Raw genomic sequence first — 14,409 nt, 5'->3', positions numbered from 1 at the left:
GCATGTAATCCCAGCACTTGGGAGGTAGAGGCAGGAAGATCAGAAGTTCAAGATCACCTTCAGCTACATGACAGGTCTGAGGTTAGCCAGAGATACCTAAGATTCACTTCTCACACTCACACAGAAAAAAGAACAAAAGGTCTGAATATTTTTTACCAAAAAATATAGAGGTAGCCAGTAAGTGTGAAAAATGGCAAACATCCAGGTCTCATGGCAATGCAAATCAGTATCACAATTCAATATTATCTCATACCCTTTAGTATAGCCAAAAATAAAAATACAGATAATACACATCGGGAAATAGGTGAAGAAGATGGAATCCTCATATTCTCTTTTGCTTTTCTCCCTCCTTCCTTCCTTCCTTCCTTCCTTCCTTCCTTCCTTCCTTCCTTCCTTCCTTCCTTCCTTTCTTCCTTCTTTCCTTCCGTCAACAGCATCTGTGTCCCAGGCTAGTCTCAAATTTATAATTTTCCTAACCCCTAACCTTGACCTCCCATGTGCACTAAACCAAGCCTGTTTGGGTGTTTGCTTTTGTTTGGAGTTTTGGTTTTGAGTAAAACCAGCTTGGAACTCTTGATCTTCCTGCCTCAGCCATGAACATCCTTGTTTATGCTAAGCTGTTTACTAACAGCCTCCCAAATACACACTGAACTCTAAGAGCAACATCCAGATGAGTCTTGATCATTACATGTGTATTTGAGATATCTAGTCAATGACTATTTCTCTAACTGTGCTGTTTTCACTGTTTGAGTTTTCAATGTTCTATCTTAAGAGACTTGTGAATCCAAATTCTTTCTAATTTCTGTAATTCTAACACTGTATCATCAATGCATTTGATATACATACTTTATGAATGGCCCCCAAGTCACTAATAAGGTTAAAAATGGTAATCTTGCCAATGACCTAAGAAGACACACACACCTCTGCCACGCCCACATATCAGTACATTGAACCAGCAGGCTTCATTGAAGAGTCAAAAGCTAACATTGCCTAGCTTTCACTTTCAATCTTAGGAGGGATATCCAGAAACTTCTACCTCTATGAAGCCTTTCCTTACGTGGCACCACCTCACCTCAAGCAGAACTGAATTATTCATCTATCTTTCTTACAACTGTACCTTCCCTCACTTGACTGCACCATATCATAGGAATTTGTTAACAATTCTGTCTCTGTAACAAGGCCAAGCTCTCTTAGAGAATAGAGATTCTTTAAGTTCCTTAAAGCCTAGAACAATCATTGAAATTCTGTTAGCACTAAAAAATCCAAACATGCCTTGCAATTCAGATGTAGCAGTTCCTATTTTCACAGTCAGTGTTACCACATGAAATCTAAAGATGCTTTAAACATACTTACTTACCTGTAGCAAAAAGGAAGCTGCATAGCTCAACAGGGCGGGATGGTGGACTAAATTTAGGCTGTTTTTATACTCAGTTTCTCCAGTATTTTCTAAGATTTGGGGATCAATGTACACTCCTTTTTCAAATGGTTTGGACATCCATAAGCAATGAACCATAACTGTCAAATAGTAATTAAATTCTTGACAGATCTTGCTGCTGAGATTGAACTCTGATTTTGCCTAATGGGAAAGAAATAAAATAGTCATTAACATCTATTATTCCTTTCCTTTTTATTCTTAACAGGTCCCATATATCTATACTCGGTTATTTATAAAAATGGTGATTTAACACAGACTTAGCCTTCATACCTTCTTTAAAAAGTTGTTTTTCTTTGCAGCTGTCAAATTATTGCGATACCTAATAATAAAAGCAAATATAACAAAGTATTTAAAATGTCACTGGATATAATGCTTCTGAATGTAAAATAAAAATTTTAAAATACACGTTTTAGGGCTAGAGAGATGGTTCTACTGGTAAAATACTTGGCACAGAAGCACAAGTCCCTGACATTGGATCTAACACATGTAAAAACCAGGTTTGGTTGCACGTGTCCCTGACCCTAGGCTATGGGGCTTGGGAAGAATAAACAGATGCAGGCAGGTCTCTAGAGCTCTCCAGCTAGCCACTGTAGGCAGTAAGTGAGCGCTTGGTTCGGTCAGAAAACCTGTCTCAAAAAATAAAGAGCAAAGCAATAGTGGAAGACACCTGACATTGACCTCTGACCTCCACATCAATATTCATGAAAGTATACACACACACAATCATGCATACATACACAAGTACAATTTAAAGTAAATAAATGCAAATGTGTGCAAATACAAATATCTAGTTATCTAGTTAAGGATTTTATACTTTTATGGTACATTTTCCACAAAGAGTTTTTAAAGTTAGGGTATACAGGTAGAGTTCAGTATTAGACTACTTGTGTAGCATGCATGAGGCCTTGAATTCAATACTGAGTGCTACAAAAAAATAAACAGATAAAAATAAAATCAATAGTTGGAGGATGACAAGATAGCGCAGTGGGCAAAGTGCTTGCCACGAAGTCTGACCACCTGAGTTTGATCCCCAGACCCACATACGAGTATAAGGAAAGAACTGACTATATAAAGTAGTTCTCTGACCTCCACATACACACTGTGTACATGCACATACACACACACACACACACACACACACACACACACACACAATATTGATCAATTTTTAAAGACTGAATCAGACATTTCAAATGTGCTCTTACTGTACACATAACCCAACAGAAAGAAAACAATGAAAGCCATTCCTTTAGTGTTACATTATTAAAGAAAGCAGTCAATCACTGATACAGAACACATTTTCTTTATGTAAAACAAGGGACAGTAGGCCAGTGAGACAACTAACTGAGCAGGCAAAGACTCTTGACATCAAGCCTGATGACCTGACCTTGATGCCTGGATCCCACATGGTGGGAGGAGAGAACTGACTTGGGAGTTGTCCTGTGACTCCACATGTATTGTTTTACACACACACACACACACACACACACACACACACACACACGCACACACACGCACACACACCACAACCACTAACAACAACAACAAAAAATAAATGTAAAAATGCTAAAAGGTACAAAAGAACAATGAAATCCAGAAATGTAATTTGTTTCTTATATGAGAACTATCATCTAACTCATTTTTACATATTTTTACATTGACAAAGCTCTACAAATCATGCTGAAAAGGTCTATACTTATGAATTAAAAATAATCTCAGTCCACAAGTAAAAGAACAGAGCTAGAAATAACGCTTAGAGGGTCACATAACTGGCAATAAATAGTTCCTATTGCCTCCCAGAAAATGTCTCTTTTACCAGAGAAACTACATACACTTCAACAGATATCAACAAATGATTAATTTTTCTTTAACACACAGAAATTTTAATTAACAAAGCTGAGTGCAACAGTGCCATTACGTAACAAACCAATCCGCAGCAAAGACTTTTCATTCCATATGCCCTACAGGGGGGATTTAAAAATAGCACAGCTCCAGTTTTAGTGTTCTAAGGTACCTCCATAATGCAGCCTGAAATCACTTTGAAAGCAAAATATGCCAGACTCAGATAAATCCCATGTTTTCTCTCATTTGTGGATCCAATATTTTATATAGACAGCAAACATCATTTATATATACACACGATATGAAAGCAGAAGCAAGACTGGAGAAAGGAAGTGGACTAGCAGGACAGGGAAAGGAGCAAATAAAGCCAAAGGACATGATACACTGCAATGAACATGTCTTTAAAAACCCAGCACTATGTACAATGAGGATACTATAATAAAATTTTGATATCATAACCTGGGCAGTGGTGGCGCACACCTTTAATCCCAGCCCTTGGGAGGCACAGGCAGGCGGATCTCTGTGAGTCTCAGGCCAGCCTGGTCTATAGAGAGAGTTCCAGGACATCCAAGGCTACACAGAGAAACCCTGTCTCAAAAAAGAAAAAAAATTAAATAATAAAAATAATAACATAGCTATTAGAGAGAGCTTCATATTAGAAGGTCATATACCCCAAAGCCATGTTTCCTATTTCCATAGACCCTGGCAGAAAATTGATAGGAATTTTAATTTTCTTATAGTTAAATGATGAAGACAGAGTTATGATGTAGTAATTCATAAGATGATTAAAGGGAGAGGAGGGCTGGTACCTGTATATAATGTAACAAAGTTGGTTCAAGATACTGGCATCCAGGCTTAGGAGTGCAGAATGGAAGATCACAGGAGGAAACAGCATCACTAATGGAAGGTCATAATTTATATATATGTCACACACCTTTTGGAAAGAATGTTAATATCAATATAGAGATTATCTTCCATAAATCAATGAAGTTTACTCAAAGAATCATCAATGTAAGATAAGCAATAATATATCATTACATCTGAACCTGAATAATTTCTAAATAAAAAGGACAGCTATAAGTCTGTTTAAAATACAACTCATCAAACATCAACCTTAACTCAGAAAACTATTTCTATAAGACCATTATTAAAATATTTCATTTAGATAGGCCAGGTGGTGTGTGCCTTTAATCTCAGCACTCAGGAGGCAGAGGCAGGTAATTCTGAGTTCATGGCCAGCCAAGGATACACAGTGAGATCCTGTCTCATAATAATTAATTATTAATAAATATTATTAATTAATAATATAGCATAGTATTATTAGGGGGCTGGGGAAATGGCTCAGGAGTTAAGAGCATTGTCTGCTCTTCCAGAGGACCCAGCAACCACATGGTGGCTTATAACCATCTGTAACTTCAGTTCCAAGGGCTCCAATGTCCTCTTCTGGCCTCTGTGGCACCAAGTATGCATGTGGTGCACAGACATACATGCAGGTAAAGCACCCATACAAATAAAAATAAAAGTAAATAAATCTTTAAATTTTTTTCACTTCATCTTAGAACTGGAAAAACATGTTATAGTAAAGGAACATTTCTTTCTCTCTAAGTCTCCCAAATATTTATCAGTTAACTGGCAACATGGAAAACAAAGGAGCACATTCTTTTAAACAAATATGTAACATTGGCTGAAGAGAAGTGCCAGTAGGCAGAATGTTTGTCTAGCACAAACAAGGCCCTAGTTTCAATCCCCAGCACCACATCAACTAGGAGTAGTGATCCAAGCCTTTACTCCCAGAACTCCAGGAGAGGATGAGAGGATATTCAGTGTACCGGCTAGTTTTAGGTCAACCTGATATAAACTAGAGTCATTTGGGAATAGGGAAGGAACCGCAATTGAGAAAACGTCCCACCAGACCAGACTACAGACAACCCTGTGGTGCATGTTCTTGATTGATGATTAATGTGGAAGGGCCCAGCTCACTGTGGATGGTGCCACCTCCAGGCTGGTGCTCCTGAATGCCATGTTTATGGCATTTTTTCAAAGCAGGCTGAGCAAGTCATGAGGAGCAAGGCAGTAAGCAGTGATCCTCCATGGCCTCTGCATATTAGCTCCTGCCTCCAGGTTCCTGCCTTCAATTCCCTTCGTGATGGACTGTGACTGGGAAATGTAAACTGAAATAAACCAATTGCTCCCCAAGTTGGTTTGGTCATGGTATTTTATCAAAGCAACAGAAACCCTAACTAAGACACCCAGCTACACATCAAATTTGTGGCCACCCTGGACTACAAGAGACCTACCTCAAAACCAACCAACAAATAAACAAACAACAAACTAGGTATTGGTGAATGAAGAGAGAAAACGGGAAAGGAAGATGATAATGGGTCCTTTGTGGTGGTGACAGTATTAGCCATGTTAAATCCTATAAAACAGTAAAAGAACTAGAATTATAAAGGTACTAACTAGGGACCAGGAAAAAATTAAGCACTTGAAAAGCCAGGAGTAGAAATCTGAAAAAGCAATATAGCATTTTCTTTTGTTCTGCCAGAGGATGGGGATAAACAATAGATGAACAACAACAAAATGATGCTAGATAGAGACTTCTGCCTAGGACCAGCCTTTTAATAGGTCAATATATTATAAAACAGTATCTGAACTAAAAACCAACCAGATTTTATTTTACAATTGTTCTATGAAAGTCAGTTACTCGGATGAAACTACATTTGTTTGATTAAAGTCAGTTACTCACGTGAAAATAAACCATTAATTTCAAAACATGGTTATTCTAACTACATAGTAAGATCATAACTTACCTTCATGATTATACCTGAAATTTACATCATAGGCCAATAAAGTGACTACCTATCATAAATTTGTGATTTGTATACTACCTTCTCATAGAAGTCTAAAATAAAGTGCAACAACAATGTACTGTTGCTCTCCAAGCGCACTGCAACCGTGGCCAGCCAGCCTACGTAGTCAATCAACTGAGACACAGAGTCCATGGCTCCGCCCAAAGTTGTCTCTCTGTAATAAGAAATTATAATACTCAGATATACACCAGCAAATCGCTGTTTCCAAGCTAAAGGTAGGCGATATAAAGCAACAAATGGATAGGGAATTAAAAAACTATCAGTTCTCCAATGTACAATTTACTTTCTTTTAAAAAATAAAAGCACAGTGATTAACCATTGTATTGTGGTTAATCCACCAACCTAGATGTCCCTCAACTGAAGAATGGATAAAGAAAATGTGGTGCATTTACACAATGGAGTATCACTCAGTTGTTAAAAACAATGACATCATGAATTCAAAGGCAAATGGATGGAACTAGAAAGATCATCCTGAGTGAGGTAACCCAGACTCAGAAGGACAAACATGGTATATACTCACTCATAAGTGGATACTAGATGTTAAGTAAAGGACAATCATGCTACAATCCACAGACCCAGAGAGGCTAAGTAACAAGGAGGGCTCAAGGGGGCACACATCGATCTCCCGGAGAAGGGGAAATAGAATAGATTTTGGACTGGGGGTGGGTGGGGATGGGAACAGGAGGATCTGGGGGAAGGAGGGAGAAAGTACTGGAAGAGACAACTGGAACTGGGGGCATTCGCGGGAGATGTAGAAACCTAGTGCAGTGTAAACACCCTGGAATCTAGAACAGTGACCCTAGATTGTGAAGTCTAGTAACTGGGGATGTGGAGCCCGAACTGGCCATCTGCTATAACCAAGCAAGACACCTCACAGTGGGACTGGGACACCAACCCCGCCACAAAACCTTCAACCTACAATCTGTCCTGCCTCCAAGATGTGCTAGGGCAGTGGTGGCACAGAGCTTGTGGGAGTGGCCAGCCCATGACTGGTCCAACTTGAGGCCCATGCCACAAGAGGGATCCCATGCCTGACACTGCCTGGATGGCCAGGAACCAGAGGCCGGACAGCCCAGAGACCCAGGAGAGAACCAAACACGATTGCAAAAAAAAAAATTAATGAAATTATTCCTAATGGTATTCTGCTATACTTATGGATCGGTGCCTAGCCCAGTTGTTATTAGAGGGGTTTTATCCAGCAACCGATGGGAGCAGATACAGAGACCCACAGCCAAACACTAGGTGGAGACAGGGGAACCCCACAGAAGAAGATTACAGGAGCCAGAGGGGACTAGGACATCATGAGAACACGGCCCACAAGATCAACTAAGCAGAGCTCATAGGGGGTCATAGAGACTGAAACAACAAACAGATCCTGTATGGGTCTGAGCTAGGTCCTCTGCATATACCTTATGGTTGTAGAGTTGGGTGTTCTTGTGGGACTCCTAACAATGGGAGTAGGAGGTGTCTCTGACTCTTTTGCCTGTGCTTGGGACTCTTACTTCCTCCTACTGGGTTGCCACATCCAGCCGTGCTATGAGAGTTTGTGCCCAGTCTTATTGTATCTTGTTAGGTCATGTTCAGTCACTGTCCCAAGGAGGCCTGCTCTTTTTTTTTTTTAAGGGAAACAGAGAAGGAGTTGGTCTGGGGGAAAGAGGACGTGGTGGGAGGGACTGGTAGGAGCAAAGGGAGGGAAGACTGCAGTCGAGATGTAATGGATGAGAGAATAAAAGCTAAAAATAAATTTAAAATACAGTTATTACTCTTGGTCTTTTTAAAAAAATTTTTGAGACAGGGCTTCACTATGTAGCCCTGGCTGTCCTGGAACTCACTATGACACAGACCAGGCTAACCTTAAACTCAGAGATGCGCCTGCCTCTGCCTCCCAAGTCCTGGTATTAAAGGCGTGTGCCACCAATGCCCAGCACTCTTGTCTTCTAAGGAACCATTTTAAGATAAACTCATAGATAGCCAGGCATGGTGGTGCACATCTTTAATGCTAACACTTGGGAGGCAGAGGCAGGCAGGTTTCTGTGAGTTTGAAGCCAGGATGTTCTACAAAGTGAGTTCCAGGACAGCCAGGGCTGTTACACAGAGAAACCCTGTCTCCAAAAAAACCATAAAAACAAAACAAAACAAAAAGATAACTCATAAGCCGGGCGGTGGTGGCGCACGCCTTTAATCCCAGCACTCGGGAGGCAGAGGCAGGCGGATCTCTGTGAGTTCGAGGCCAGCCTGGGCTACAGAGTGAGCTCCAGGAAAGGCGCAAAGCTACACAGAGAAACCCTGTCTCGAAAAACCAAAAAAAAAAAAAAGATAACTCATAGAACATTTTCAGCAACCAGATTTGAGAAGAAAAGAAAAAGATTAAGTTTCAAACAAATTCTGGATAATGTTACAATACTGAAAAACAATTACAGTCAATATATTTGTCTCTAGTAAATGATTAGTACTGAATTCTAACACTCCTCAATTATGGAAATCCCTTAGTGAAAAATAAACAAAAATCACTAATAATGGGTACTCAATAACAACTCAGAGAAAAGGAGTTCATGACAAAGTGACACAAAACATTCAGAAAAATTAAAAATGAACAAAATAAATATAATCTCTTTAAATGATACAATATATAAAATGAGTAGTTCAATCTATCCATTTCTCACATGTATCTTTCAGTCCACACTCAAAAAGATTTAGAAAAGATCTACAAACGTGAACGCAGTTTTACCCTCCTATCTAGGTAGATAGTTGACAATGGTTCTGCACTGAAAAAAAGGATAATGTACAGTCTGTGATAGTGCATAGTCTCAGAGTTTAGGAGATGATGACTCTCCCACTACTCACTACCATGATGGTTCAATGACAGAAGCAGGGAAATATTGAGACCATTTAACAAAGCATACAATAACCTCCTTACTCGTAAAACTGATGTAGCATACTTTAGTTTTTCAGGATTTCAAACGTGTCACAAATAATTGCAAACAATGATGACTGCTCCCAGCAACCTTTTCTTTTTTAATGTGGTACTAGATATATAATCCAAGGCCTACTGCATGCTAGGCAAGTACCTTGCCACTGACCTACATCCTCAGCTCCAGAACAGACTTCTTGGTGAGTGCTCCTTTATAAATCACTGGCATTCTAAATAAAACAATCCATGGTTCAGAACTGCCTCATATTCCTACCTCCACCCCCTGAAGTATGTTCAGCATTCTCAGATGCCACCTGTCAAATGATAACAGCACCCCCTTTCCAGTCATTGCTACAGCCAGAAATGTCCCTGGAAAATGACAGCAACATGGTCTTCTATCCTTCTCTTCTAAGGATCTATCACTACAATTTACTGTCTTCTGGTCACTTACATGGCAAATAGTCATATAATAGAAATAAAACATTATACTAATTTTTCCAAAATGAATTAATGAAAACTTATGAGCTATATTGAACTTTTGTGTTTGTTTTATTAATTATCATATGGGTATGCATGCACAGGCATACAGGTCACAATGCACATGTGAGGTCAGAAGACTACTCTTAGAAGTCTATTCTCTCCTGCTATCTTGTGGGTGGGACCTTGGATTTGAACTCAGGTTGCAAGGCCTGCTGCACTCAAGCACCTGCTAAGCCATCTCACTGGCACACGGGCAGTATTATTTAATCCCAAATATTATGACAAGGCTATGTAGACACATGCCCATTTATCTGCTTAAAAAGCACTGTTCCTTTTTAGATCACCTCTCTAAATTTACGACAGAATATGAAAAATCTGGGCTAAGAATTTAGCTCAGTGGCAAAGCATTTGCTTAGCTTGTATGAGGCCTGAGTTTCATTCCCAGCATCACACAAAAGAAAAAGGAGAAGAAGAATTTGTAGAAAGATGCTACAGAAACTGTCAGGTATTTATTTCAGGGGTGTATCTACTGCAAGGTAGCCAAAGGTTACATAAGCAAAAACACTGTTCTGGTAGTATTTCTTTACAATAGTGGTTCATAAACTAAAGTTTGCACTAGAATTGTGGGAATAGTAAAACAAATTACTGGGTCACCTGTAGGGCTTAACTCAGTAGATCAAGAGCAGCAGGACCTAACAATTTTAATATCTGAGAAGTTCCCAAGTGGTATTGACACTAATCATACACTTTTTTTAAAGAATCAGAGCTTCATAAGATTTCTTCACTAGCTGAGCATGGTGGCACATATTTTTAATCCCAGCACTCAGAAGGCAGAGGCAGGCAGACCTCTGTGAGTTTGAGGCCAGCCTCATCTACAAAGCATGTACCAGGCCAGCCAAGGCTACACAGTAAGATGCTATCTTCAAAAAAAATGTCTTCACTACCCACTAATGCTCCATGTTCCATTTGTTTCTAAAAGTGGTCATAAGCATATAGAGAAACACTATAATAATGAATAGAAGGAAGGCTGGAGAGATGATGGCTCAGAGGTTAAGAGCACTGACTGCTCTTCCAGAGGTCCTGAGTTCAATTCCCAACAACCACATGGTTGCTCACTACCATCTGTAATGAGATCTGGTGCCCTCTTCTGGCCTGCAGGAATGCATGCAGGCAGAACACTGCATATGTAATAAATAAATCTTTTAAAAAAAATAATGAATAAGAAGAATTAAAAAATAAATTTCCAAGCAACCTACTTCTAACTCTCCATTCCTCTACCCAAACTATAACTCACTCTAAGGATAAAACAGAAAACAAGCCGGGCGGTGGTGGCGCACGCCTTTAATCCCAGCACTCGGGAGGCAGAGGCAGGCGGATCTCTGTGAGTTCGAGGCCAGCCTGGGCTACCAAGTGAGTCCCAGGAAAGGCGCAAAGCTACACAGAGAAACCCTGTCTTGAAAAACCAAAAAAAAAAAAACAGAAAACAAACCTGAGCTAAATGTTTGGACATTGGTTCAATTTGCAATTAACTGCTATTTGTGAGAGTTAGGTATGTAGTTCAGTTGGTACACTGCTTCTCCAGTGTGAATAAACACTGGAATTGATTCCTAGCACCACACACACTGAATATAGTGATGTACACCTACAATCCTAGCACTTGGAAAGCACTTGAGGGAGATCAATAGCTAAAAGCTAGCCTCAGGGTTGGGGATTTAGCTCAGTGGTAGAGCGCTTGCCTAGCAAGCACAAGGCCCTGGGTTCGATCCTTAGCTCAAAAAAAAAAAAAAAAAAAAAAAAGAGCCAGCCTCATCTACACAATAAGTTTGAGGGCCACTTGGGATACATGAGACCCTGTCTCAAAAAAATAAAATAAAATGAAAATGATGTATGTTGGGCTGGGTGGGGAGATGGCTAAGAGGATAAAGCATTTGACATATAAACTTGACAACCTAAATTAAATCCTCAGAATCCATGTACAGTGGAAAGAGCAAATCAACTCCACAACATTGTCCTTTGACCTTCCACACACCGTGGCATGCATGTGTACATATGGGTCTACATATATAAACACACAGATTAATAATAAATATGACAAAAATTTGTAAACTCTTAGCTTTAGGTATCATAGCAGAACCATTTTAACAGCTGAGATGACATCTGGGTTTCACTAAAGAATAATCTAAGGGCCGGGCAGTGGTGGTGCATGCCTTTAATCCCAGCACACGGGAGGCAAGAGGCAGGTGGATCTCTCTGAGTTCGAGGCCAATCTGGTCTACAAAGTGAGTTCCAGGACAGGCTCCAATTTTAGTATATGTGCTGCCAAAGTGAGCACCCAGGACAGGCTCCAAAGCTACACAGAGAACCCGTCGCAAAAAAAACAAAATCAAAACCAAAAAAAAGGAAAGTAATATACTAGGGGTTGCTAACATTGTGCGTTCTCTCTCTCTCTCTCTCTCTCTCTCTCTCTCTCTCTCTCTCTCTCTCTCTCTCTTTTCTGTGTGTGTGTGTGTGTGTGTGTGTGTGTGTGTGTGTGTGTGTGTGTGTGTGTGTCTATCTTTGGAATTTATTTATTTATTTATTTTTAATTTGATAATTTAATTTTACATATCAGCCATGGATTCCCCTGCCCTCCCCCAATCCACCCCCTATTTATGCTGGGAATTTATTTTTATTATCTATGTTTTTAGTATTTACTCCTTCCTTGGGAATTTCAGACAATGTATTTTGATAGTATCCCCTAACCCCTCTCTTTAACTCCTACCTCCCTAGCCCCCTCAACTTCATATCCTCTTTTTTTAATTTAATAAGCCGTCAGCTCCAATTTGTGCTGCCCATATACTTCTGATAATAGGGTCATTCGCCGGGTCACGGTCAGCCTACCAGGAGCTACACTCTTAAAGAAATTCAATTTATCCCTGAAGCTGCACCGTCCTTAGCTCTTCAGGGTGGAGGCTCCATGCTACCATACTGACTGGCTTAGCTCCTCAGGGTGGAGGCTCCATGCTAGCATACTGACTGGCTTAGCTCCTCAGGGTGGAGGCTCCATGCTACCATACTGACTGGCTTGCTCTTGTGCTGCCGTGAGTTCATGGAAGCAGTGGGCCTGGCATGTCCAGAAGCCTCTGCTACATTCTAGTCCACCCAGACCTAACTCTTATAATCTCCCCGCCCCTCTTCCACGATGGTCTCTCCTATCTCTATTTTTGATTATGCTTACAATTTTCTATAATACAAACTTTTTAAAGCACTAAAGAATCATGTGGCCGACAGGATATAAGAGAATCCAAACAGGCAGAAAGAATCAGAACAACCTGATTATGTAGTTCCTTGAAATTTGGTGTTTCACTTTGGGGGTAAAGCATACATTTAATGGAAATTCAAATTCATTTTTAACTCCAAAGCCAAGATAAATTAATGCATGTAACCTAAATACATGTCATGAACAAAACCCATCATTAAAACTGGCTCAGTATATAAAATGCATTATATAAAGTGAATTAAAGTAAATGGAGTCAAAGCTGCATTGTAATTTTGGCTTTCCAGCCTTTTTTTACCATATTACCTAGTGCCAAATCATTCAAAAGGATTTGCTTTTTGGTTTACCAAATAGTAACTTAGAAAATATACTTTTCTTTCAGGATTGTGGGAATAAAATGTGAAGAGTAACTAAAACATTTCCAGAAAAGTTCTATGAACTATTTACATGAAATAACTAAGTCTCATGCCATCTTAGATTCCATATGCAAACATTTTTATATAGACCATCTCTGTGGAAGACCACAGGATAACTCACAGAGGACTGTTAGTCACCAGTTGCACGTGGGCATCCGTAGAAAGCCACAACAGCCAATTCTGCAGTAGTTCTTTCAGACTTTGAAGAACACTACACTGAGGGGGGAAACAAAACAAAACAAAATCATCAAAAGCAAACAGGATTTAGACCTAACAGAGGCTAGAAACGGAAGGGACCTTGGAGATGGCCATACCCCACTTAGAACTCAAATAGTTGCTACTCCAATGAGTTCAGTCTACAAAGGACAGATGAATACAAGCACAAATTTATGTTATCATTTTTTTTCTAGAAGAAACATACCTCAACAAGACTTCCAGCTTAGCCCAGGAACAGAGTTTTCTCTAAATCACATTCCTTTATAACACATATTACATCATCAAATAAACCATCACCCTTGGTCATGCATGGCGGTACAAATCTATAATGCCAGCTTTAGGAGGTAGAGTTAGAGAGATAAAGAGTTCAAAACCAGTGTTATCTACATATCAATTTTGATGCCAGCCTGGGCTGCATAAGACTATCTCAGAAACAAAATCATCCTTATTGTCCCCTCAGAAATCATTTGAAGTTGCTACAAGTAAGACTTCTCTACCCCTTTTACTTTGTGGTCTTTGAGTACAAGCTACTTCCTTTCTGATGGTTTTAAAAATGAGTCTTCTGTAACTCTGGAAAACAAACATTTCTAATCTTTATGTTCTCAGATGTTACCCTGCCTTCCCAGGGTCTCATTCACAATTCGGGCCTGAAAGTTAAATACTGTTCTCTATTCTTTTTTTTGTTTTTTGTTTTTTGTTTTTTGAGACAGGGTTTCTCTGTGTAGCTTTGGAGCCTTTCCTGGAACTCACTCTGTAGCCCAGGCTGGCCTCAAACTCACAGAGGGGCATCTGCCTCCCGAGTGCTGGGATTAAAGGCCTACCCAGCCTGTTTTCTATTCTTGATTTATTTTCTGTTCCCTTTTCTCCTTTCCTCCCTCCTTATCCCCATCCCCCACTCTCAAACATAAACAGATGTATGGACAAATGAATGTGTACATGCATAGTAGGTTAAATCATAAACAACTGCTAATTATCAACCACCC

At 39.8% G+C, this 14,409-nt stretch overlaps 1 protein-coding gene across 1 annotated transcript in view; it reads right to left on the bottom strand.

The window, feature by feature from the left end:
- Positions 1 to 14,409, bottom strand: part of Cenpi (centromere protein I) — a 60,056-nt gene that overhangs the window by 18,991 nt on the left and 26,656 nt on the right. Inside the window, exons 16-20 of the mRNA XM_052735569.1 lie at positions 13,332 to 13,426; positions 6,166 to 6,301; positions 4,087 to 4,211; positions 1,706 to 1,754; positions 1,358 to 1,576 (exon numbers count right to left, since the gene is read on the bottom strand). Coding sequence (XP_052591529.1) covers positions 1,358 to 1,576; positions 1,706 to 1,754; positions 4,087 to 4,211; positions 6,166 to 6,301; positions 13,332 to 13,426 — 624 coding nt within the window. The remainder of the gene's footprint in view (positions 1 to 1,357; positions 1,577 to 1,705; positions 1,755 to 4,086; positions 4,212 to 6,165; positions 6,302 to 13,331; positions 13,427 to 14,409) is intronic.

The sequence above is a fragment of the Peromyscus californicus genome, unplaced genomic scaffold (genome assembly GCF_007827085.1).
Source record: "Peromyscus californicus insignis strain IS unplaced genomic scaffold, ASM782708v3 Scaffold_10__1_contigs__length_136768540, whole genome shotgun sequence".
Lineage (NCBI taxonomy): Eukaryota > Metazoa > Chordata > Mammalia > Rodentia > Cricetidae > Peromyscus > Peromyscus californicus.
This window is presented reverse-complemented; position numbering and strand designations above follow the sequence as displayed.